General features: G+C 32.8%; 1 protein-coding gene across 2 annotated transcripts in view; it reads left to right on the top strand.

Moving 5' to 3' along the window:
- LOC106078877 (cilia- and flagella-associated protein 65-like) overlaps nucleotides 1–23265 on the top strand; it is a 46735-nt gene that overhangs the window by 11906 nt on the left and 11564 nt on the right. For both annotated transcript variants that reach the window (XM_013239928.2, XM_013239927.2), the window contains exons 11-37: nucleotides 92–241; nucleotides 513–641; nucleotides 788–868; nucleotides 2523–2606; nucleotides 3745–3825; nucleotides 3996–4050; nucleotides 4181–4266; nucleotides 4832–4958; nucleotides 5746–5959; nucleotides 6741–6882; nucleotides 8245–8384; nucleotides 8953–9037; nucleotides 9784–9942; nucleotides 11302–11449; nucleotides 12201–12329; nucleotides 13179–13335; nucleotides 13710–13778; nucleotides 14679–14813; nucleotides 15965–16049; nucleotides 16798–16956; nucleotides 17915–18025; nucleotides 18126–18203; nucleotides 19266–19379; nucleotides 19740–19898; nucleotides 22077–22220; nucleotides 22411–22527; nucleotides 23043–23186. In XM_013239928.2, the coding sequence (XP_013095382.2) occupies nucleotides 92–241; nucleotides 513–641; nucleotides 788–868; nucleotides 2523–2606; nucleotides 3745–3825; nucleotides 3996–4050; nucleotides 4181–4266; nucleotides 4832–4958; nucleotides 5746–5959; nucleotides 6741–6882; nucleotides 8245–8384; nucleotides 8953–9037; nucleotides 9784–9942; nucleotides 11302–11449; nucleotides 12201–12329; nucleotides 13179–13335; nucleotides 13710–13778; nucleotides 14679–14813; nucleotides 15965–16049; nucleotides 16798–16956; nucleotides 17915–18025; nucleotides 18126–18203; nucleotides 19266–19379; nucleotides 19740–19898; nucleotides 22077–22220; nucleotides 22411–22527; nucleotides 23043–23186 (3282 nt within the window). The remainder of the gene's footprint in view (nucleotides 1–91; nucleotides 242–512; nucleotides 642–787; nucleotides 869–2522; nucleotides 2607–3744; nucleotides 3826–3995; nucleotides 4051–4180; nucleotides 4267–4831; nucleotides 4959–5745; nucleotides 5960–6740; nucleotides 6883–8244; nucleotides 8385–8952; nucleotides 9038–9783; nucleotides 9943–11301; nucleotides 11450–12200; nucleotides 12330–13178; nucleotides 13336–13709; nucleotides 13779–14678; nucleotides 14814–15964; nucleotides 16050–16797; nucleotides 16957–17914; nucleotides 18026–18125; nucleotides 18204–19265; nucleotides 19380–19739; nucleotides 19899–22076; nucleotides 22221–22410; nucleotides 22528–23042; nucleotides 23187–23265) is intronic.

The raw sequence follows: 23265 nt of genomic DNA, 5'->3' as shown, positions 1-23265 counted from the left end.
AAATAAATTTTGTTTGCTGAGAAGATTTTTTTTCTTTCTTTTATTTCACCTAAAATTCTATTCAAAGATAGTTTTTTTTTTCATCATTTAGTTTGATATTGACTGTGAAGAATCAGTATTTCAATTGTCCAGCACCAGTGGGACCCTGGCAGCCAAGTCTACAGCAACTTTATTGATCCACTTCATTCCTAAACATCCAATCAACTATTACAGAAGAGTCACACTGTTAGTTCACAACCAGGTAGTAACTTCACACACATCTTTAAGCAGATTTATATTTACAATTCAGAACCATATCTCTTTACAAGTACATTTAGCTATAATATATGATATTCTAGTGCTAAAAATAATAGGGCTTATATTAACAGATTCAAAGGCATTTTAACCCAAATGTCTTTGGTGCTTTGATCTCACTAATTCTTTTATTATTAGCATCAACACATCTTCTTTAAACAAAAATGTGTTTTAACCCAGTATATGTTAATTGTTTAATTGTTTTGTTTCTTTTACAGTCTCCATTATTTTTAGATCTTCTTGGTACATGCCATTCAGAAAACCAGCAGCCAGCCATTTTAAGAATGAGACATATCTTGAAATACTTTACTCATGTTGAAAGAGGGTTATCAGTTATCGCACCTGATGTAATTATCACAATCTTAAATATTGTACAAAATAAAAAATTTTATTTATATTATTTTATTTATATTTTTTGGGTTTCGAAATAACTCTTTAAAATTATTAAATATAATAAATTGAAATGGTATTTTTAAAAAATTCAATATTACAGCAACTGAATAAATTTCATAAAGATGGCAGATTAGAACTAGATGAAAATGGCTGCCTAAAAGTTATCCAAGAAACAGACATGGTGAGACAAAGCTTTATAGATATCACTAGCATTACACACTGGCTATGACAGTTGATTAGTTCCAAGGCTATATATTGTTTATTTAGAACTGAACATCCTTTCCTTTTTTTTTATATTTTTAATAAACGAGCCACACTTCAACGATCCTCCTAACACTTTTTAGCTTGTAATTTCTAGTATGTTACACTATATTGGAATGTCCTGTTCTCTTTCCTTCTCTCTCCTTTTCTCTCTCTCTCACTCTTTCTGGAACCTTCCTTTTTTTATGCACTGCGCATCATTATCTTCTGGCATGAATTAGAACGACCAGGTTTACAATGCTCCCCCACATCACACACACACACAGAGTTTTCTCTCTTCCACCCACGACAAATAAAAAGCTCTACATCCAATCTCTAACTTTTCTTTGGCTTCTCAATTTAATATCCAAATCTATAATATACTCTATGTTGCTTTTGTGATGGCCCCCCTTTCACAATTTAATGACAACCCCTAATTTTTTTTTTAAGCATCTTACAATGAACTGACCCCTTTCTACGCACTTTTCTGCTCTTGAATTCTAGATATAGCACTTTTGGTTAGTTTTACCTTTTTTTTTCATCTGTGAATCCTAAGGCAAGTAATGTACAGGCCTAATGGAGGAAAATGCCTTTCCTGAAAGCCTCAACTGATTCCCACTCCCCTTCTCCACACTACATTTATTTTGGCATTATGTTTTCTAAAAAAAAGGAAATATCAGTATAGTCACACACATCTTTAAGCAGATTTATATTTACAATTCAGAACCATTATAGTATAGTAGTCTTATCTACAAATGATCCTCTAGTATGTTACACTATATTTTTCTTGCTTTATCTCAAAAAAAAAAAAAGGGAAATAGACTTTAGGTATCTTTTTGATGCTAGTAGACTAAGTTTTGTTTTTTACTAAAAGGAAAATACAAATGACATAATGAGAATAAGTTGACCTAGGGAAAAAAAAGAAAATATGTATTATAACTATGAAATTCTTTTTTTTTTTTTTTGCTATTTTTATTTATGTTTTATATATAGAATGCAGAATTTGGGAAGTAGCAAAAATAAAATACAGAGGTTTAATACAAAGCTTTCTGTTTTCTTTTTGCAAATTGTGGTATTTATGCTGTGAATCTGTCAAAACTATGTCTTAGCGAGCACCTAAGAGGTAAAAGGAACCTCTGTACAAATTTTCATGCAGGTCTCTTGATACATAAATCTGTCAATTAGTTAGGGAGTGGTATTTTGTGCTTGTTATATAGATTATATTATTTTGTTGGTTTATTTTTAAACTAAAACAAATCTTTAAAATAATTTCTATATACTGCATGCAATGAATGGTAAAAATTTATTTTTCTATTATATAATATTTGCCTATTATTAAGACTAAGAGGACTGGACTTGCTATCAAATACTTGTTCATCCTGTTCTATTCTATTCTACATCCTGTTCTATCCTGTTCTACATTAACTTTGATCTTCAGACAGTTTGCTTACACTTAATAATAATTGATTATTAGATGTGGGTCAGTGAAATCTGGGAGGGAGAGAAATAAAAACAATAATTTGTTTTTTAAAGAGAATAGAATTTAGGATAAATGGCCAAGCCAATGTGTAATCTACTATCATTGTTTTTTCCAGGCTGACCTTGTTCCCAACCCAGCACTGAGCAATGTCACAGCCATTGATGAATACTTCAATGATGGTGTCCACTCTCCAGTGGTTGTGAGTATTTTGTTCTTTTAATAATATGGACGCCTGATGCTCTAAGACTGTCATTTGATGGTCTCAATGGTCCCAGGCTAGATACTTGCTCATTGCTCCCCCCCCCCCCCCAACCACTTATTCTGCAGAAGGTTTGGGTAATCTCTTTCAATTCTTTGAAATATTAACAAAACAAAAATCTCCAACAAAACTTTTTGTCTTTCTCTGCTCTACCACTAGTCTTGCCATCCTTACACAACACACATACACACACACTTTCTAACACACTGATCTATAAAAGCACTGGACATGTACACAAGGGCAAAACTTGAGGAGGGAGGGAACTCATACCACAATTTTAGACCCTTTTTTTTTTTTTTTTTTTTTTTTTTTTACTGTTTTAAAATCAGTAGTGCTCCCTGGTCATGGCCTCATTCTTATATGCTTGCAAATCTTGGACACTGACTGCAGATCTCAAGAGGAGGATCCTAGCAATAGAATTGATATCCTACAGAAACACCTCATGACAGATGAAGAGATTAGAAGCAGGATTAATATAGCAGTTGGACTCCTTGAGTACCCAAACCTCCTGCAGAATAAGTGGTTGGTGGGGGGGAGTAATGAGCAAGTATCTAGCCTGGGACCATTAAGACCATCAAATGTAAAAAAATGCAAACCTAAACTCTATGACCATATCACAAGGTCTGTAAAGCCCTTCCTTCAGGGAACAATACCAGGAAATGAAAAAAAGGTAGACAGAGAAAGCTATGGGAAGACAACATAAAAGAATGGACAGGCCTGTCATTTTAAAAAATTATATCCAGAGGAATGGAGAAAGACGTCAACAGGCCTTATGTGGTGCCCCAGCAGTTCTACAGATGAACAGGAGAAGGTGATGGTGATATCCTAGTGGAAAGCTCCCACAGGATGACCAGGGTTGGTGGCAGGCAGGATTTGAACCCAATACTATCAAGATGACAGTCTAGTACACATTTCTAATGACGAGGCATCTATTTTCAATATTGTTCCTTCTTAATTAGAAAATTTGTTTTCAAAAGATCTCATAGCAATTTTAATTGTATCATTTTAGCAAGTACAGCTTTATCATTACAGTTCTTTATTTTTTTAATTTCTAATGGAAGTCTGTTTTTTTTTTCAGAATGTTATTCCTCATGTGAGTCTAGATGTTTGTATTCTAGACTTTGGTGTCTGTCAAAATATTCAAGCTCTTGCTGAAAAGGTAAAGTATTTTTTTGACTTCAAAGTGTGTGTGTGTGTGTCTGTGACTGAATACCTAAATAACATTAAAATATATTTCTTTATAATCTCATAATTTGTTAAAGACATTTTATGGTACAATATAATTTCTCCCACACATTTTAATGCAATGTCTACAAATGTTATCAACAGACTGTAAATATAACCAATCATACGCGAGGAAAAGTGACTGTGCAATGGAATGGAGGTAAGTCAATCAATAACTTTTTTAAAGGACAATAATAGAATAGGATGTCAATTATCTTTAAGAAGGGGATTATGCAAGCTATAAGAAACTTATTGGTTAATATACTATGAAAGATTTTTTTCTTTTCCAGATCAGTCTCACATTTTTTCTGTCAGCCCCAATGTCCTTGACATTCCACCTTTAAAAGCTTGCTCCTTCAGAGTTACATTTAGGCCAGTAAGTTAAAAATGTTTTGTTTTTCATTGAAACACTCTAAGGTTTTATGGTTTTAACATAATTGTGTTTTGTTTTGTTTTTATTCATTCATTTTACTGTTATAAATTTGATTTAAGTGTCTGCTTCTTCAAGAGACATAGATGATGGACAAATTTATAAAATAAGTCTGATAAAAATAGATCTGAAGTAATAAAAAGAGTCCATAGCTTTTAAAGCACATTTTTTTTTCAATATTTGTAAAAATTGCTTTTGTAAGGCACATCTTTTGCTATGCATACTCACTGTGCTATATTCTAATCTCATTTATAGACTTTGGGTAAGGGGGCATATGGGAGAGGTTTCTGCTCTGCCTTTCGGCCCTCAGCAAACACAAACTCAGCTAAAATTGAGATGCAAACTTGAGTCCCCTTCATAGATCTTCAAACAGTTAATGCCATTTGGCCACACATTAACCTAAATGGATCATATTTCATTTTAACTCAGTCTTTTATCTAGACATAATGGGATCTTTCATGTGAAATGACATTATCATGTTAATCCATATTTTTCTTTGCAATATTTTTAGAATTGTGAAAATAAACTTTATGGAAATGAGTTGGAGTGCTTTGTGTATTACAAAAACCTGCGTGAATATCGTCTGGTTGAAGATATCACACATTTTCCCCCTTGGTGTCTAACCCTCAAATGCTTAGGTAAGTTTACACAGTTTATTCAGTTGCAATAGTATCTTAATAATGAAACAACACAAGATATGAAATTTTACAAAAAGGATTACATGAATTACAGAAACAGGTATAAAATTGGACCTTTATCAAGTCTGCTAGTTTCAAAAGTAAAAGGACCTTTATCAAGTCTGCTAGTTTTAAAAGTAAAAGGACCTTTATCAAGTCTGCTAGTTTCAAAAGTAAAAGGACCTTTATCAAGTCTGCTAGTTTCAAAAAGTAAAATTATTTTTTATAAGATTATTAGGTTTGCAAATCACATAAACTAGAATGTATAAATAATTTTCACTACAGATGTTCTGAAGTTTTCTACAATCAGCACACTAGCTAGACAAGTTTATTTTCAAGTGTACAAGTATAGTAGAGTAATTTAAGAATTTGTATTCTAGCTGAAAATGTACAAATTCACTCCAGTTATCTAAAAAAAATGATGCATACACATTACATATATGAAGGCCTCACTAGGGACCTTAAAGTTTGGCCCCTAAAGCTGTAAATTGTTTTAGCACTTAGCTTGACATTTGTATTTACTGGGATTTAAACCTAGGTACTTTGGATCAGCACTTATATACTTTAATTCTTGACCACACTACATCTTTACTTTATAAACATAAGATAAGATACTTTGTAAAGATAAAATGAAAATTGAGTTGTTCATTTAAAGAAAATAAAAAGCAAAGAAGAATGCAAAAGAATGGAACAAAACATTATAGAAATATAATTTAAAAAGTTGAACTGTATGTTTCTCTATTTCCAGGAAATACTTTTATGCCCAACAATGAACCTTTCTACCCACACATGTCCCTGTCCCCTCCAATGCTAGCCTTCCCAGCAGTCAATGTGGGCGAGTCCAGTCACAGGACAATCATTTTATCTAACACTGGGAACACACCCATTATGTATGACTTCACCAATAGTTTGGAGCTGCCAAAAACTTGCAAAACTAGATGTGATGCCAAAGAACAAAAAGAGTAAGTTGCAGCAGACTATCTTTATATAAAGCATAAAGTAAGGCTGATGTATGTATGCATATACGTATGTCATGAATAAAGATCAAAACCATTCAAAACCAATCTAGATAAAACTTGGCATAAATGTTCCTTAGATCATGACTGAGACCTTTGTGTATGTTTAATGTTTCTCCCACACCTGGAGTGCCCTAAAAATAGACAAAAAGTACCTAATTGTATTTCTATTAAAGAACGAAACTTATTAACAACTCTGGTAAACCTGTTTTCACAGTATCTTATATTTGATGTGAATGTGTCTGCTGAATGGGTAAACCCATTTTCACACTCTACTTTTATTTTCATTTTCAAAATGAAAAAATGTAAAGAGAAGATTTGCCATGTTAGAATAGGAGTTCTAAATACAATCCGCTAGATCAGTGAAATTTAGCACAATTATTTCTTTTACCTTAAAACTCAAGAATCAGTTTAAAAAAAAATAAATCAATTTTTTAATTAACTATATGGTTTGTTTTGTTTGGTATCTTGAACAATGGAAAGAAATTGTACTTAAATGAAGTGGTAGTACAAGCTGAATTATTCCCCTGTATAGGTCGCCACTTTAAAGTTTGTAGTAACAAACACAATACAATCTTTTATTTTCATAAGCACCTATCTTACTAGTATGTTGGCTTGAGCCATGACTTTGAATTCAGGTCATTCCCCTTTTTTTTCTATAAATGCTTATAAAAAGGGATTATGATAAAATTCACCCCTGTATCCCTTTCTTTCTCTCTTTCTGTAGGTCTGTATTTGCCATAAAACCAAATAAAGGAATCTTGAAATCAGGTCACCAAGTATTTACTGTCAGACTGACACCAACAGCTGTACAGCACTACTCACAGGATATACTGGTTAGAATGAACAACAATGAGAAATATGACCAGGTACTTTTTTTTTTGTCTGTCCAAATAATGATTGAGCTTTTTTTTTTTGTTGGGATTGGTTACATTTTTTAAGGCTACTTGGTATTTCAAGGAAGATGGTCATGCCATTTAATCCTATATTACAAAACAGCATAATTTGAATATATAAATCTGATACCTCTATTCTGTTTCAAGAATGATAATTTAATTAAAAATAAAATATTTAGACTAGAACCCAGTCTATTTTCTACCTTAACTTTGCTTTCTTAAGTAAATTTAGACCAAAACAAAGTTTTTACCAGCATGTTGCTATTAAAAGGTTTGTGTAAGCATTCTTTATAGGTCAGACAAATATAGACTAATTGTTATTTCATGAAAAAACTTCATACAGTTTTTGTCAGTAGCATGCATGGTTAGACTGAATGTATAGTTATTTTGACAATTTAAATGTATGAATGTGTTAATTTGTTGGTTGTTGGTGAGATTGCTTTGGTTAGTTGGTTAGAGAGTGAGATTGATTAGAGTAAGTTGGTTAGAGAGTGAGATTGGTTAGAGTAAGTTGGTTAAAGAGTGAAATTGATTAGAGTTAATTGGTTAGAGAGTGAGATTGATTAGAGTAAGTTGGTTAGAGAGTGAGATTGATTAGAGTAAGTTGGTTAAAGAGTGAAATTGATTAGAGTTAATTGGTTAGAGAGTGAGATTGATTAGAGTAAGTTGGTTAGAGAGTGAGATTGATTAGAGTAAGTTGGTTAGAGAGTAAAATTAATTAGAGTTAGTTGGTTAGAGAGTGAGATTGATTATAGTTAGTTGATTAGAGAGTGGATTGATTAGAGTTAGTTGGTTAGAGAGTGAGATTGATTAGAGTTAGTTGGTTAGAGAGTGATACTTTGCTGTCAAATTGAATAATATTGTGTTTTGGTTGTTAAACTTATTCTTTCTTGTGATTTCTGGATTTTATATTTTTTAGTTATGTAGACTGTTATAAATTATGGTTTATAATACCTAAAATTGTATCCCTGTGCTCATGTTGCTTAACCTGTTGAAAAGTATGTTCAAGTGTATTATCTTAGACAACTTGACATAATTGACCTTTCTTCGACTTACACTATTCACACAATCACAATAATTTTCTGAAGATCAGATTACAGGAGAGTACTTAGTACATGAATACTTTCTCTGCCACAATCGAGGAGTTTTTGGAACTTCCCTCCAACACCCTTGACTACAAGATGTGCAAATGTAATCTTTCTTGAATGGGTGGGTGGGGGGTCTAATTATAAAATGTTTTAGAAACACTGCTTACACATTTAAAAAAATAATATTCTAATTGCTTATAGCCTGAGTTATTTTCATGGTTTTTGAGATTTTTGTTATTTATTTCAGACACTGCACTTCTGTGGTTCTGCTGAAACAGCACAAGTACTACTTGACAATGATGGTGCCATCTACTTTCAGCCAACTTGTGTTGGCCTTGTCACAAGTAGGTCTTATGGATTCAAGAATATATCAAGAATGCCAATATGGTGAGTCTAAGTATATTACAGTACACATATCAATCACTTTATTTGTAGTGCTGTTATCACACAAAGTGCATCTCCTGGAGAGATCATGTCTCCAACCAGGACATCATCTGCCCTATAGATTGCAAGGTCTGAAAGGGGAACTTAAGTACAGATGTATTTCCACATCATCAGCTAATGCCCAAGCTCATTAGGACAAAAAGAAGTTAAGTTTAACATGAATTAAAAGAAACTTAATTTTCTTTATTTTACATGTTTTGGATGTTCCTTCCAAATTGAAAATTATTACTTCCTAGCCCAAATCTCCTGCAGGACAGCAGGGGATGGTAGTATATCCCAAACCTCCTGCAAGACAGCTGGGGATGGTAGTGGAGGCCAAACCTCCTGCAGGACAGCGGGGGATGGTAGTGGAGCTCAAACCTCCTGCAGGACAGCAGGAGTTGGTTGTAGGCTGGGTTCAAATCTAGGACCAAAGAGACAATAAAAAAAAAGGATTTTCAAAGTGAAGACCTAGACAGAATATAAAACCTGCTTTGCATATTAAATAATAATGTCTTTGTTTACTTTCTAGCTTCCAATGGCTGCTTCGTTCCGATGATAGGAAAGTTCTTAACGTGGAACCTTCTAGTGGAGTAGTGTTACCCAATGAATGGGTGGTAAGTTTTCTTTGTCTGTTTACAAAAAGACGTTTAAAAACATTTTTAGTGAATACAGATATATTTATACTTTTCTTATGGAAAGTTCTAGCTTTAAAGAAAAAATGTTAAATATTGATAAAAAAAACACACAAAAAACTTACTCCCCCTCCAAAAAAAAATTAAACAAAAAGCATAAAGACCAAATTAAATAAATAAATGTACCTCTTATACACCATGAAGTTATAAATATATATATATGTTATGACATTATTAGGATTTAGTTATTTGTTTCGGGAGTAGGGGGAAAGTTTTACTTAGTGACGATGACTTAAAGTTTGTTAAAAGAAAGAACGCTTATTCGACACTATCAACAAGACGCTTTTCATTAGGGCAGTGAAAATAAGAAGTTATATCCAGATAGCTATTAACAGAGGACATTAGACGGGTCCCTTCTTGAGGATTAAAAGTGTTTCCTATTTAAAACTAGTGTCGACTACCTATCTTGATTGTTTTGGCATTTTGCCAGTGTTTGAAGGTTACCTCCTGTTTATTTCATTGTTTGTATCTGACAAGGCGGAAGAGCCACAACAATATATATATATATACATTTTTAATAAGTCTTTCAAACACTTAAATTATATTATTGTGTGTTATCTAACTCATTTTTTCTTGTATCAAATTCAACTCTTTCATTTTTGCTTTTAAAAGCTTCTTGTTACAACAAGATTTGATGTTGTCCATAACTTCGATTTTTGTTCCTGTAGAGCCACAGATGGTCATTTAGACCAGGAGAAGAGAAGAAATATCTTATCAAGCCCACACTGTTGTGTCATGGTCAGGGTCTGAGTCCAACTTCTTCAGGAGGTAAAAGGATCCCACACAGCATTAGAGTTGTGGGTGAAGGTTCTCTTGGCAACATTCAGGTAAGCATAAGAGAAAATTAAATCAACACTTACATCGCACAACTCTTTTTTTTTAAATTGTTTATTTAATAATTTTGTGTGTGTACCAAGGTACCTAGGTGAGCTATGGGTTCTTATAATGAAGCTGTTATTACACACTTCACTTATTCAAATTAACACACAAGAATAGTAAAGGTACCCATTTCAGACCTTGTCATCTATCAATCATTGAAATGATAATGTTAATGTCAATCTCATCTATTTCTGTGGCTGATGATTATCAAGAGTGTCATGTGACCAGCACAAAGACCACCCCCCTCTTTTCTTCCCCTGAATATTGCCAGGTAAACATGGGTGGTCTAATTGGAATACTGAAATCGTAAATTTAAAGATCTCAGTCTACAGCTGGATTCAAACTGAAGACCACTTGGTTTGGAGGACAAGCTCTATCATTCAGTCATAAGTCCCATAGAAGAAGAGTGTTTTTATTGTTTTTATATGTAACATACTCGCTGGTTGTCCACTTTTACGGTATACTGATGTATGCAAACATGATATGAAGCTCTTCAAAATCTACACGAATGGCAATGGATAGATCAACATGGAGAGTGAGCATAAAGAAAGGGTCCTAGATTGCAGATAAATAAATTATGGCTTTTATATTGCGCTATTTTCATGCTTATAGCATGCTCAGAGTGCTTTGGTCCAATCTCATTTATGGACCAGTGGGGGGAGGGGGTATCTTGGAGAAGGTTTTTCCGTGCTGCCTTTAGGCGCTTAATAAACAACTCTGCCTGAGTCGAGCGTCGAACCTAAAGCCCCCTTCATAGGTAGCCAAGCCAAGTTCAAGCGCACTTAGCCTCTCGACCATGCTTCCCAGATATACAACAGTAGTAGAAAAAGTAGTAGTAGCAGAAAGAAAGGTGAAAATGCAATGGTGCCTGGTGATTACAGATGCCCAACCTGTGACTGCAGCTGTGTATCAAGGATTGGTCTCTTTAGTCACACAAGAAGTTGTAATGGGAAAATACATTTCAAGGCGTAAAATGCCACAGAGAAAGAGTCTAGTAACATCAAATAGAACTATCCCTCGCCCTCCCCTTTACTTAGTCCAGATTCTCAATCCAGTCTGTTCATCTGTATTATAGAATTGTAGGCTTCAATGCATAATCAATCATACAAAATCTGTAGAGGACTATATATATATATGCCATATATGTCATGCATGATTCACATTTTAACTTTATATAATATTTTTTGAATTTACATATATAATAGGATTCTTGAAATTTTAAAATTTACTTTTAAAACCCCAATCTCATTTTTCTGTGATTTGATTTAAAGTTTTTCCAATAATTCTCAAACGATTTTGTTTTTTAGACTGATGAACCTTATTTAGACTTTGGTGGTATTGTTGTTGGGAGTTCATCTACTAACCATTTTACAATCTTCAACAATGGCAACTGCAGCCTTGAATATAAATTGTTAATCGATGGAACGGAAGAAGGACTGGAGACTGGAGGAAAAGGTAGCTCAACTTATTTCAACTGGTAATTCAGAACAAAAAAATATTGTAACACAAAAGTGAAGTCTTACATGCTTACTCTGATTTGAAAAGAAAGGAAAAAACAATCAAACCAACAACAACAACAAAAAACAAAAAAACTTTTCAATGTGCCTTCGTATGAAGACTAAAAGTAAACACTGGAGAAATTAACATAAATCATGTTTTAAATCAAACACTTGGACAGTGTTAAGTGACGTAAGACAATCGAAAGTAAAGAAATTTGTACAAGCCCAATCTATAAATATAAAAATGCAATATACCATTTACTGACTGATGATTGATTGATCTATCAAAATTTACGGAACTTCTAAATGGTTTTGCATGAAATTGTGTATACAGGGTCCTCTAACTTCTTAGGTACTTGTTAAGAAACAGTTGTGATAGACTCAAAATTTAAGTGAAAAAATTAGCAAAATCTGCAAGCCTTCTATTAACCCTTTTTATTAGTTTTTTTGGTATTTGTTTAAATTGGCAGCTAAAGTACTACTAAACTACAACTAAAGTGCATACCACATGACCAGGGATCCAGGTCTTGTTTCTGTAGTATAATTCAATAAATAGATATCTCTTAATATTGTTAACTTAAATCTTTAACTAAATTTCAATTAAAAGTATATATTTTTGTTACTGAGTTGTGGCAGATAAAGACTCAATAAACTGACCTAGTGACAAAAGTAATAAATTATCTTACTGTTAGCATCATTGTTTTCAGGCATTGAGTTGGACGTTATGGAGGGTGTTTTGCCAGCTCGTAGCAAACATTTCATTACAGCAACTGTCAGGCCAACAAGACGAGTCACCTACCAGTATGCCATTAAGTACCAGCTTCTTGTCCCTCAAAGTAAGTGCCTAGTTGGGCAAATCAAGAAATGCTAAGCACATCATTTTACAGTGTAATTATCACATGGATTAATTACATCATGTATTAATTGGATTGTTTCTAATATTTCTATGTTACTCCCTTTACTTCACAAAATCCATAATTTTAAGCCTCTTATAATTATTATTGTTTTCTATATTCTAATCAAATCTTTCAATTATTATAGTTTTAAAAAAAGTTTCCCTTTCAGACCATGTGATCTATAGGGCAGTAGGGCTGATGATGTAAAGGTCATCTAATTCTGTGGCCAATAATTAATGAGGGTGTAATGTAGCCTGAACAAAAAAGACAAACCACCTTTGCTTTCCCCAACTAATGTCAGGTACCCACTAGAGTTTGGTAAAATCAGAGGCATCCTAAAATACCCAAATTTCAAAAACCTGCCGTTACTTATATTCAAACCTGAGACCCTCTATTTGACAAGCCAAGCACTTTACCACTCAGCCACTATGCCTCCTTAATTATTATAACATAAGATTACTCCACTGATCATTTCAATTAACAATGTCAAATCATTGGTTAACTTACATCTTTAAGAATGATGGATCAGTGCCACATAGAACAATGAAATAGTTTATTTCATCAATTTGATCTATTTAATAAGGTGTGTTGGGAAGACAGTGTACATATTTTATTGAATTTTACATTTAAAAACATTTTTAAAAATTTGTTTTATATAAATTTCATTTTTGCTTCCAGAGTGAAATGGTCTCTCTTCAGCTCATATGCTCGAACACTTACTGTACCAGCACATTCTGGGGGCTGGAGATAAGAAAATGTTTTTAATGTCAATTTTATTTTGATCACCAGGTGACATGATCCCATCTTCAGTTCATGAGCCCCAGCACTTACTGTACGTGCTGGCTGCAGGGGTGTACCCACTTCTATATGTTGAGGACATTCGACCAATGGGCAGTGCGATCAGCCTCAGCAAAAAGAATTTGTGGAACCTGTTCTGTCTTGACAAGTTAGTTTCATGAAAACAATTTTAACAGCTGAATTCTGTCTATTTATTTCATAGGAATAGAGAAAGCTACTAATCTAAATAAGATATTGCCCTTTTAAGATAAAATAAAAGGGTAGATGTCAAACAAAGACTGAGAAAGTAACTTTTATAACAAACAAAGATGCAGAAAGTAACTTTAATAACTTTCATCTCGCTCATTAATGAAAGTTGAATTTCAGTAATATTTAAGAACATAGATGAAAATATTCTCTTAGCAGAAGTCAAAATATTAGGAAAATAATATAAAAATTAAATGTACAATTACTTGTGCTACTGCTTTAGAAAATAAAAAAAATGTATAAGCCAGTTAAAGTAAAGGTTTATTTTGCTTTCAGTTTAAATGCAGCTCTGGATGCTGATCCATCATCTACAGAACTAGCTTTTAACACAAATACTCGACCAAGGTATTCATATTTTAAGTTCAATAAAAATAAACATTTTTAGTGATTGAATTAGGAATAAATTAAGTATTAAATGTCTATGTATTACTAGATTTAATACTCAGAAGTAAAGTTTTCAAAATAATATAACAGTAAAAAAAAATACTCTTTATTGATATTACAAGAATATTTTCTACCCCTTTGGTTGAAAGTTAAATCTTTTTTTTTTACAAATATTATTATTAACTCACTCTGTCTGTTTTGTCTGGTCAAAATGTTGAAATTGTTATTTCTCCCACTTTTTATTCACAGATAAGTTGAAATTTTGCATATTTATTCATTGTTTCTAACAACACATGAATCAATTTAAAAATTAACCTATTATTTAATTAAGTAGTTTAAATAAATACATTTTGATTGCTATTGGAAAAGGAAATAAATCTTAATGTACTGAGAGATAATGCTTTATATGTGAAGTTATTCCCCTTTGAAAAGTTTTTTTTTGTTCTCATTGTTGTCACTAATTGTGATTTTAAAATAATAATAGAAAATTTCCAGTTTTATTTAAAATTAGCATGGTCATAAAGCGTTACTTAGTAACTTATTGATACAAACATTGCTTGACAAGTTTTCATTGATAGTTTTTTTTATTTCCAAACTTGTTTTTTGGGAACAAACTTTGTGCAGATTTACATCAAATTTGAAATACACCTACACTAAATACCAAATACACCTATATATATATATATATATATATATATATATATATATATATATATATATATATATATATATATATATATATATATATATATATTTTTTTTTTTTTTTAAAGGCTCTACTATTATGAGCGCTAAAGAAGTTTATTTCATTATTTGTTAGTGACATCATTGAAAGAGATAAATATTGTACTCAATGTTTCAGCATGGGGAAATCAAGGTCACAGCTGCAACTTACCAAAACAGTCATGGATTTCAACTTTTCTGCTGCTCCTGTCGGCTCTGAACCATTCAAAGTGACCATGATGTTTAAAAACACTGGCACAGTGACATGTGACTGGTATGACATGTTTTCTTTTTCCTTTGGGCTTAATTGGGAGCAATTTACAAATATGAAGATTTTATAACAGGTGTAAATAAAATAGAATATTTGTAGATTGGAAATAATCATTTGATTATATTTATTTTACCTGGACCTTTGTTTTCTGCAAGGATTGATATTTTGCTGTATAACCAGCCCTATATTCAAGACCAATGAAAAATTTGTTGGGGGTGTTGTTTTGATTAAGAAGCTAGTGCATCACACATTTTGCACACACTTTAATCATCAACACCATCATCACCTCATTATCATTTTCATCTTTCTCCTCCTCATCATCCATTATCATTTGGATCAGAGCTTGAGAAGCTCTGATTAACTTTTTAAAGGCCCCTGATGTTTCAATGCATGTTTCATGTAGCAAGTTGCTGCCTAGACTTAAATTTGAGATATTGTGATCTATCAGTCATTTGTTTCTATGGCGATGGTTAATGAGTGTGTTATGTGACCATGCCAATGACCAACTGCCTTTACTTTCCCCAACTAATGTGAGGTAATGATTAGAGTTGGATGGACTCAGGGGTGTCCTAAAAATCCTGAAGTAAAATAAATATTAAATATTCTTTTAATTTTAACAAGAATCCCCCCCCTCCCTTTTCACTTCCCTCTGTTTAGAAGCAAATTGTTTTACCACTAAGACTCCATGCCTGCTTGACTTGTGTAATTTTTTCTAGCCTATAAGCAATTTCAGTCAGAGTTGGACCTGAAGAGGAGGGCATAATAGAAACTTATGGGGCAAAGACCTGTACTGCATTGAGAATTGCAATAGTGCTGTATCCTAGTGATGTTAAATGTTGATCTCCTTCAGTAGTAGAATGACTATGGTTCATGTCATAGAGCACTTTTTCATTGGACTGTAGAGCTCTATTCTGGACAGACATTCTCATCCACATTAGTGGTAGAGGAACCAAACATTTTTTTGTTTGGCTTATCCTTTCTTCCAGAGTTAAGGGCATAGTTTTCTTTGTCACCATGTAGTGCTGTCTAGGGTCATGTATTCCCAGTAGTCAACAAAATGAACTAAATAATTACTTTTTGTTGTATTTTTTTTATTGACACATTTTGATAAGCTTGATTTTTAGAACTTGAATGTTATGTTTTTTTTTCTTCAGGATTTTTATGTTTCCTAAAGATGTTGAACTAGAGATGGGATTTTGGATGGATGATGGGGAGAGAGACTCTGATGAATTACAGGATGTAAGTTTCAGTTGTTTTTTTAAACCAAAATAAAAAAATTAGATGAAAAGTCAGTACTAGAAGTTTATTTCAAGCAAAAAAAAAATCAATTGTTTTAATCATTCAACTAGTTTAATCAAAACATTGTCATGAGCAACTCTTGCAAGTAAATTAAAGTTTCCCTTTCAAACCTTGCAACCTATGGTGCAGATAATGTAAAGGTCATCTGTTTCTGTGGCCAATGGTTAACTAGGGTGTCATGTGGCCAGCACAAGGACCAACCCCCTTTACTTTTCTCCTACTTATGTCAGATATCCATTAGAGATGGGTGGACTCAGAGGCACCCTAAAGATCTCTAAATTAAATATCTCAGTCTTCACCAGGATTGAATAATAATAATAATAATAATCTTTATTGTCCATAAAGAAATTTGTCTTATAATTTGTGCATTATACCAAACAAAACATTATAACTATAAAAAAAAACACCTATGAATGTGAATATCATTCTTAAATGTTCTTTCTTTAAATGTAACAATACTAAAAAGAGATTTAAAATAATCATGTTTAGTAAATGCAAAGCAAATAAAGCCATATTTATACATTTTTCTAAAGAATTAGATTTTACACATGACAGCTCTTATAAGTAGTTATTTAGAATTATACTATGTGAAAATTAAATAAAGACATTTTAACTTTTCAGCAACATGTTTCAGTATATTATTTTGAAAGGTGACTAACTCTCTTGCCTTTTTTTTTCTAACTGATAGATTAAAGTGATGGAGAACAAGTTTTTTGAAATCACTCCTAAAAAAGGAACACTAAAATCAGGGGAGACCTGCAATATAACATTTCAGTACAGTCACTCAATGATTGGCACAAATCGTCTCCCTGTTTTGTTAAAGATAGCCAGAGGAAGAGAAATTATGGTGATTATTTTTGCGTTGTAACTTGCAATACACTAACGTAGAGTTATTAAAAAAAAAAAGATAGATGGCTGCCATCAAAACTCTGTTACAAACCATGTTTGTTGATATAAATTGGCACATTTGGTTGTACTATATCTCCCTCAATAGGACATTAACCATGACGATCACACTTTGAATGAGATGACAACCTGGGTATTAGCTTTGATAGGAATGTTGTAACTAATTGAATTTTGTCATTAATTGAATGTTGTCACTCAAACAACCACTCCCTCCCTCTCCCCACTGCTGTTGGGTTCAGAGATGATTCTTAGAAAGCAAGAAATACAGCCTAATGTATAAAAAACCCAATATATATATAACTTGTTGAAACTGGTTTTATTGCATGTGCTAGCAATATTACCTTTACCTTTTACCTTTACCTATCCCTTAGTCTGTTGGACCGTTGGGGCACCAAGCAAGACTCGTCGACCGTCTTTCTCCATTCCTTCCTTGTCTTTTGCCTTGTTTAAAACCTCTATCAATGGTAGGCCCGTCCATTCTTTTATGTTGTCCTCCCATCGCTTTCTCTGTCTGCCTCTTCTTCTTTTCCTGGCACTGTTCCCTGAAGGAAGGTCTTTGCGAGCCCTGTGGATCTTGTAATATGGCTAGCAATATATGATAAGCAATACTAAATAATCACCATGTATTCAATGGTAAGATTTACACATAAAAAAATGGGAAGCAAGAGAGTGGTGACATTGGCAATTTAGTAGGAAAAGAGGAAATGTGCTTGCTTAAACTAGACAATAAATCCTGTTTTAAAGTTGTATCCTCTAAAGCATTTAGTCATTTATGTTTAAATAATGTTTTACTTAACTAGTTTATCTATAATAAAACTGTAAATAATAACACAATTTTCAGGTTAAATTAGAATTTTATTTGGTAGTTTTAAAAATGATATTACAATGTCATTCCAAAGATCAACTTCTCGGGTGCCACTGTTGACATTGAGAAGCCCTATCTCCACTTCTCTGCCAATAAGTATACATTTAACCCTGTACCCATTGGAGAACTCCTGAGCCCAATTCAGGTAGGCTTTAAATTGATATTTAGAAATAAATGTATTCAATGAAATAGTTAACAAATGATACCACATAGAAAGTAAATTGTATCTCTTTGTCAATAATCAGGTCTATGAAATGTATAACGGAGGAGCTGTGCCAGTCAAGTTTGAGCTGGACCTGACACCACTGAACATTATTAAAAGGGTAAGTCACATTCCTACTGTGTATTTTGTGAAACAATGCTCAAAGTTTTCTGTGTTTCATCAACAGACCTTGTGATCTATAAGGCAGGTGATGTTAATGTCATCTGTTTCTTTGGCTAGTGGTTAATGAGCAGGGTGTCATGTGGCCAGCACAATGACCAACCACATTTACTCTCCGCTAACTAAAGTCAGGCACCCCTTAGAGTTGGGTGACTCAGTGGTGCCCTAAAAATCTCAAAAATACAAAATCTCCAGTCTTCCACTCAGCCCCTGCTGTGATGGTTGGTATAAGCAAATCTCTCCACTCATCCAAATGGGCAGCTGTCCTTAGAAGGATCTCAAGAGAGAGACCTGTCAATTCGTTCACATTGCCCATCCCACTTTACTTTAAACCCTTTCTTCATGTTTTATCCACCACTTACTATCAATTAGTGTCTTATATGACGAGTAAGATTTTTATACTCTTGAAAAGCCACAACAATTTTTTAACACTATTGAATTTTACATATTGTTGAAATAATTAGAATCATGTCGAGTGCCTTGTTGAAGCATTTATAATATTGCAAGAATAAAACATGAACTCAGAGTTTATTGGAGTTGACAATATTGGAATTAAATTATCTATTTACATGCATTCTTGTTAAAACAATAATATATATATATATATTCTCATTTCCTCTTAACAGTTTTTTATGATAATGTTATACATCTTATGAAAGCACAGTGGCTAGTGGTAAAGTGCTTAGCTTTTGAACTGGAGGGTCCCCAGTTCAAATCCTGGTGAAGACTGGGATTTTTTATTTCGGGATCTTTAGGGCACCTCTGACTAAACACAGTTCTAATGGGTACCTGGCATTAGTTGGAGTTGGGGAAAAGTAAAGGTGGTTGGTCATTGTGCTGGCCACATGACACCCTTGTAAACCAAGGGCCACAGAAATAGATGACCTTTACATCATCTATCCATAGAAAGCATGGTCTGAAAGGGGAACTATGCATCTTGTAGGATAACATATACATTTGAATATCTATTTGTTGCCAACTCATTTTTTTTTCTCATCAACAGCAAAACTTTGACCAGCCAGTTTTTGAGTGCTTGAATCCCTCAGGGGAAATTTTACCAGGACGCACTGGATTTGTTGAATGGAGATTTTCTCCTCTGGAAGCCAAAACTTACATGGTTAGTGCTCTTAATTCATTTGTAAAGGTTTCTCAATCATTTCATGTCCCATCATTTCATGTCTCAATCATTTATGTTTCACAATGTTAAATTATTATTGAAGGTTTCTCAATCATTTCCTGTCTTAATCATTTCATATCTCAATCATTTCATGTCTCAATCATTTGATATGTCTCTCAGTTATCCACTGTCTCTAATTCATTTGATCAATCATTTGATATGTAGCTGATTTGTCTTTCAATTATTTGATGTCTCATCATTGTTCTGATGTTATTTAATTCTATGATAATAATTTTTTGATTATCAATAAATAAGACACAGCTCACTATTATGTGGTCTTTATGGTTAATGTCTTCTCAGATTGATATTCCAATATACATTCACAACGGTGATACAAACATTGTCACATTCAAGGGCATTGGCTACGACAAAAGGATTATGGGAGACACAATGCCCTTCTCAGATGATCCCAAAATGCTGGGCGTCTCTGCTGTTCAGAAAGCTCATGTCCCTGGCCAGGTACGTCAAGTGCTAAGTTCTAGCAGTTTATAACTTTATTGCTCCCTTATCCAACACTAAAAAATTTCAGTTATATATTTTTTTCCAAAAGAAAAGTTAAATTTTAAACTTTGCAAAATATGCGGATCACTAACTTGTTTTTATTTAATACTGGGTACATCATTGGATTTGTTCCCAGGCTGTGTACTGTACATTTTTTTTAATGCACTTCCAACAGAACATTGCATTTCACATTCTCAAAATACTGAAATTATTTGGGCACCAGTTGGGGAGAGGCTTTGGAAGTCACTTATGACTGATCTCTGTGGAGAGAGCTTGTTGCTCTATGCACCAAACAGTGTGGCAGGGTCTAAGGCAAAGTCTAAGACCACTTGAATGGCACACATTTTAATACTAACCCATATATATGTTTGGCCTGTGAATTATTTTGTATTTATAACACCCCCCTCACATCCATTACATACAAACCTTTTTCCTTCTGAATTCTATATCACTTATCTATATCTCCCCCTTCCCAAAAATACAATTAGTCCTAGATATGATACCAGACTATTATTTAGCTCAGTTCTATATCCAAGTATTTATTTGATGGATACAGATAAACTCTGTGCTGCTTTTTGGCAAAATCCCTTTATTTTTATTTTTACATATTGCTCATCATAATGCTCCTGCATAGTAGTTTGGGTGAATCTCCCCTGTTTTTGCATTTCCCCCTGCATTTTAATCCTCAGCTATACATTCTTTTGACCCGCAAACCTAGTATCTGTTATGTCGGAACAGTCAACTTTATAGCCCCCCCCCCTACTTTTGGCACCTGAATTCTAGTATTACTTAGTATCCTCTGATCTCACTACACACAATCTCTAGCTATTCTTCAGCTTCTCAGTTCTATAGCAAAATATCAAAGTATTTGAAAGTCTATATGAGTCATTTGTTTTGGTTGGAATTTTTTTCATTTACTTTTTTTTTTGCATAGTCTGCATTATGAATATAAACTCTTTTCCCCTGCATTGCTTTATCTCCTACACACATTCATGTTAGTATTTTGTAGTTTGGAATAAAAAGAAAAAAAATATGTTATGAATGTGATGTCCTAAGCAAGTCATTTTGCTGAGGACCTTTTCTTAGTTTTGTTGCTTAAACTTCATCACCATAACTAAGTACAGCCAACATTTCACCCATTTCTTCTGAGGCAAGTGGAAGTGGAAACGTTTTAAAATGTTGTTTTCAAAATGTTTTGAGTCAATATTGTTTCAGATGCCTCTAACAAGAATGGTACACATTTTACAAGGGGTTTGGGAATGAAACAATGTTTATTGCTTAAGGCATTAACATTTTAAAACTTTGTTACTAATGACATTATAGTTGGTTATAATACAAACATAAGTTGATAATGATAATCCAATTTTTTTCTTCCCTTAAAAAGAAATTGACTAGTTATACCCCTTCCTCCTTTTTTGTCTGGCAAGGGCATAACTCAAACTTTGAGAAACCCTGCTGTAGTCTTTTGAACTGTTGAGGAACCACACATCTTTCTCCATCCCTTCCATCTATTTTTTTATGTTGTCTTCTCATTACTTTCTCTGCCTCTTCTTCTTTTTCCTGGTACTGTTCCCTGAAGAAAGACCTTTGCTAACCCTGAGGACCTTGTGATGTGGCCAAGAAAGAAATATAAAGACAGTGAAAATTGAATTTAAATAATCTCTCATCAGACAATGGCTTCATTTATGTTAGTTGTGATACTCTGTGTAATCAGAAGTATTAAATGTTTGGTTGCAATCATTTTCATAGGCAAGAGATTGGTTCATTTTTCCTAAAGCTTGAAGTAGCCAGAACTATTTTCTCTGGACATCCAGTTCTGCACTATTTTTTCATTAAATATACAATCTTAAACCATATCACTGTTTAAATGCTTAAGAAAATTTTAAAATTTAAATTTTCAGCAGTGCTCTTCAAAATTGTTTTAACTTTCGAAACGATATGGTCATCCTGATTAGTTTTGTTGAGAGTGGCCAGGCTTTTAACAAACTTAGTCAAAGCTATATCATTTTGAATATTTAACTATGCAAAATTAGAATGTTTTGAAATTTTGCAATTCATTCTGATTTTCAAATAACCTGATACAACTATCTGCTGAAGTAAGGGAAGGTAATTAAAAAATTATATATCATTCCACAGCTTGGCTTTTTGTCAAAAGAAAGAATTTCCTTTGGTAATATTCCCCTGTTATCAAAAGCCAGACAGCTAGTATTTATCAGCAATAAATCAAAGGACAGTTCTATTTTCTTTGAGTGGCATGTGACATCATATGAGGATATCAGGGTAAAGTGGTGATGTTATTTGTACATTAAAAAAATAATAACAAACTTGCTTTTTAAAAATTTAAAGTTTTTTTTTCTCTTACAAACAAATGGCTAACTTAAAAATTACAAAAAAATTATTAGGAGAAAGATGTATTGAATTTTTTTTAGATTTTCCTGGTTGTGTAAATTCATTCTTTATTGTACTGTAGGTTTTAAATATCCACCCTATCAGAGGAGAGATCCCTCCCAATGAGCACAAGTTGTGCAGGATTACTTTCACTGCAATAGGGAATCCAAGTTTTTATGATCTAGATCTGATTTGTGAAGTGAGTAAAAAAAAAAGAAGACAAGAATATAAAAACATATAATATGTATATAACTTTTGTCTTTGTCTTTTAAAAAATATACATTGTTTTTTACTATTCTGAAAAACACAAATATGCACAGTACATTACATTTAATAAAATTTGTCACTTTTTTCACAAATATTATCTCTTATGAGATTTTTGCAATTTATAACCCTTTGCACTATAGTGTTTATTATTATTAAAGAAATAGAAGAAAATTTTATATTTTAGTTTAAACATTGGAAAAAAAAAACTATAATTCTAGCCAATCCTAGCCAATGTAAAAAAAAGTATGAAAATATTCTGCAGAGCTACTATAGTCCAATATTATTCAAGAAGTTATAGAGGTGTTCAGTATTTTAAAAAAAAAAGTTTTATTGTGTTACAAAAAACATCTTGGCACACATGATAGTGAAATAAAATAATTTGCATTTTCAGGATAGTAATTCATTCAAATTTTGAAATTAATTTGTACAAATTTTAACATCAAACAGATTTCTGATCTCCATGAGTACAATTGCTATAAGAACCAGCTGTCTGCTTGGGAAGCTGAAAGAGAACGCCAGATGAATGAATTCATTATAACTGAAAAAGATCTGGATGCTGACAGAAGAGTTCCTCACGTTGTTGACATTGTGGTAAACACATAACCAACACATAAACATAGTACATTCATTACATTACACATTCATTAATTATTCTTTCATTCATTTTATA

This window comes from Biomphalaria glabrata, chromosome 16 (assembly GCF_947242115.1).
Source record: "Biomphalaria glabrata chromosome 16, xgBioGlab47.1, whole genome shotgun sequence".
NCBI lineage: Eukaryota > Metazoa > Mollusca > Gastropoda > Planorbidae > Biomphalaria > Biomphalaria glabrata.
The sequence above is the reverse complement of the archived record's forward strand: the minus strand, read 5'-3'. Positions and strand labels throughout refer to the sequence as shown.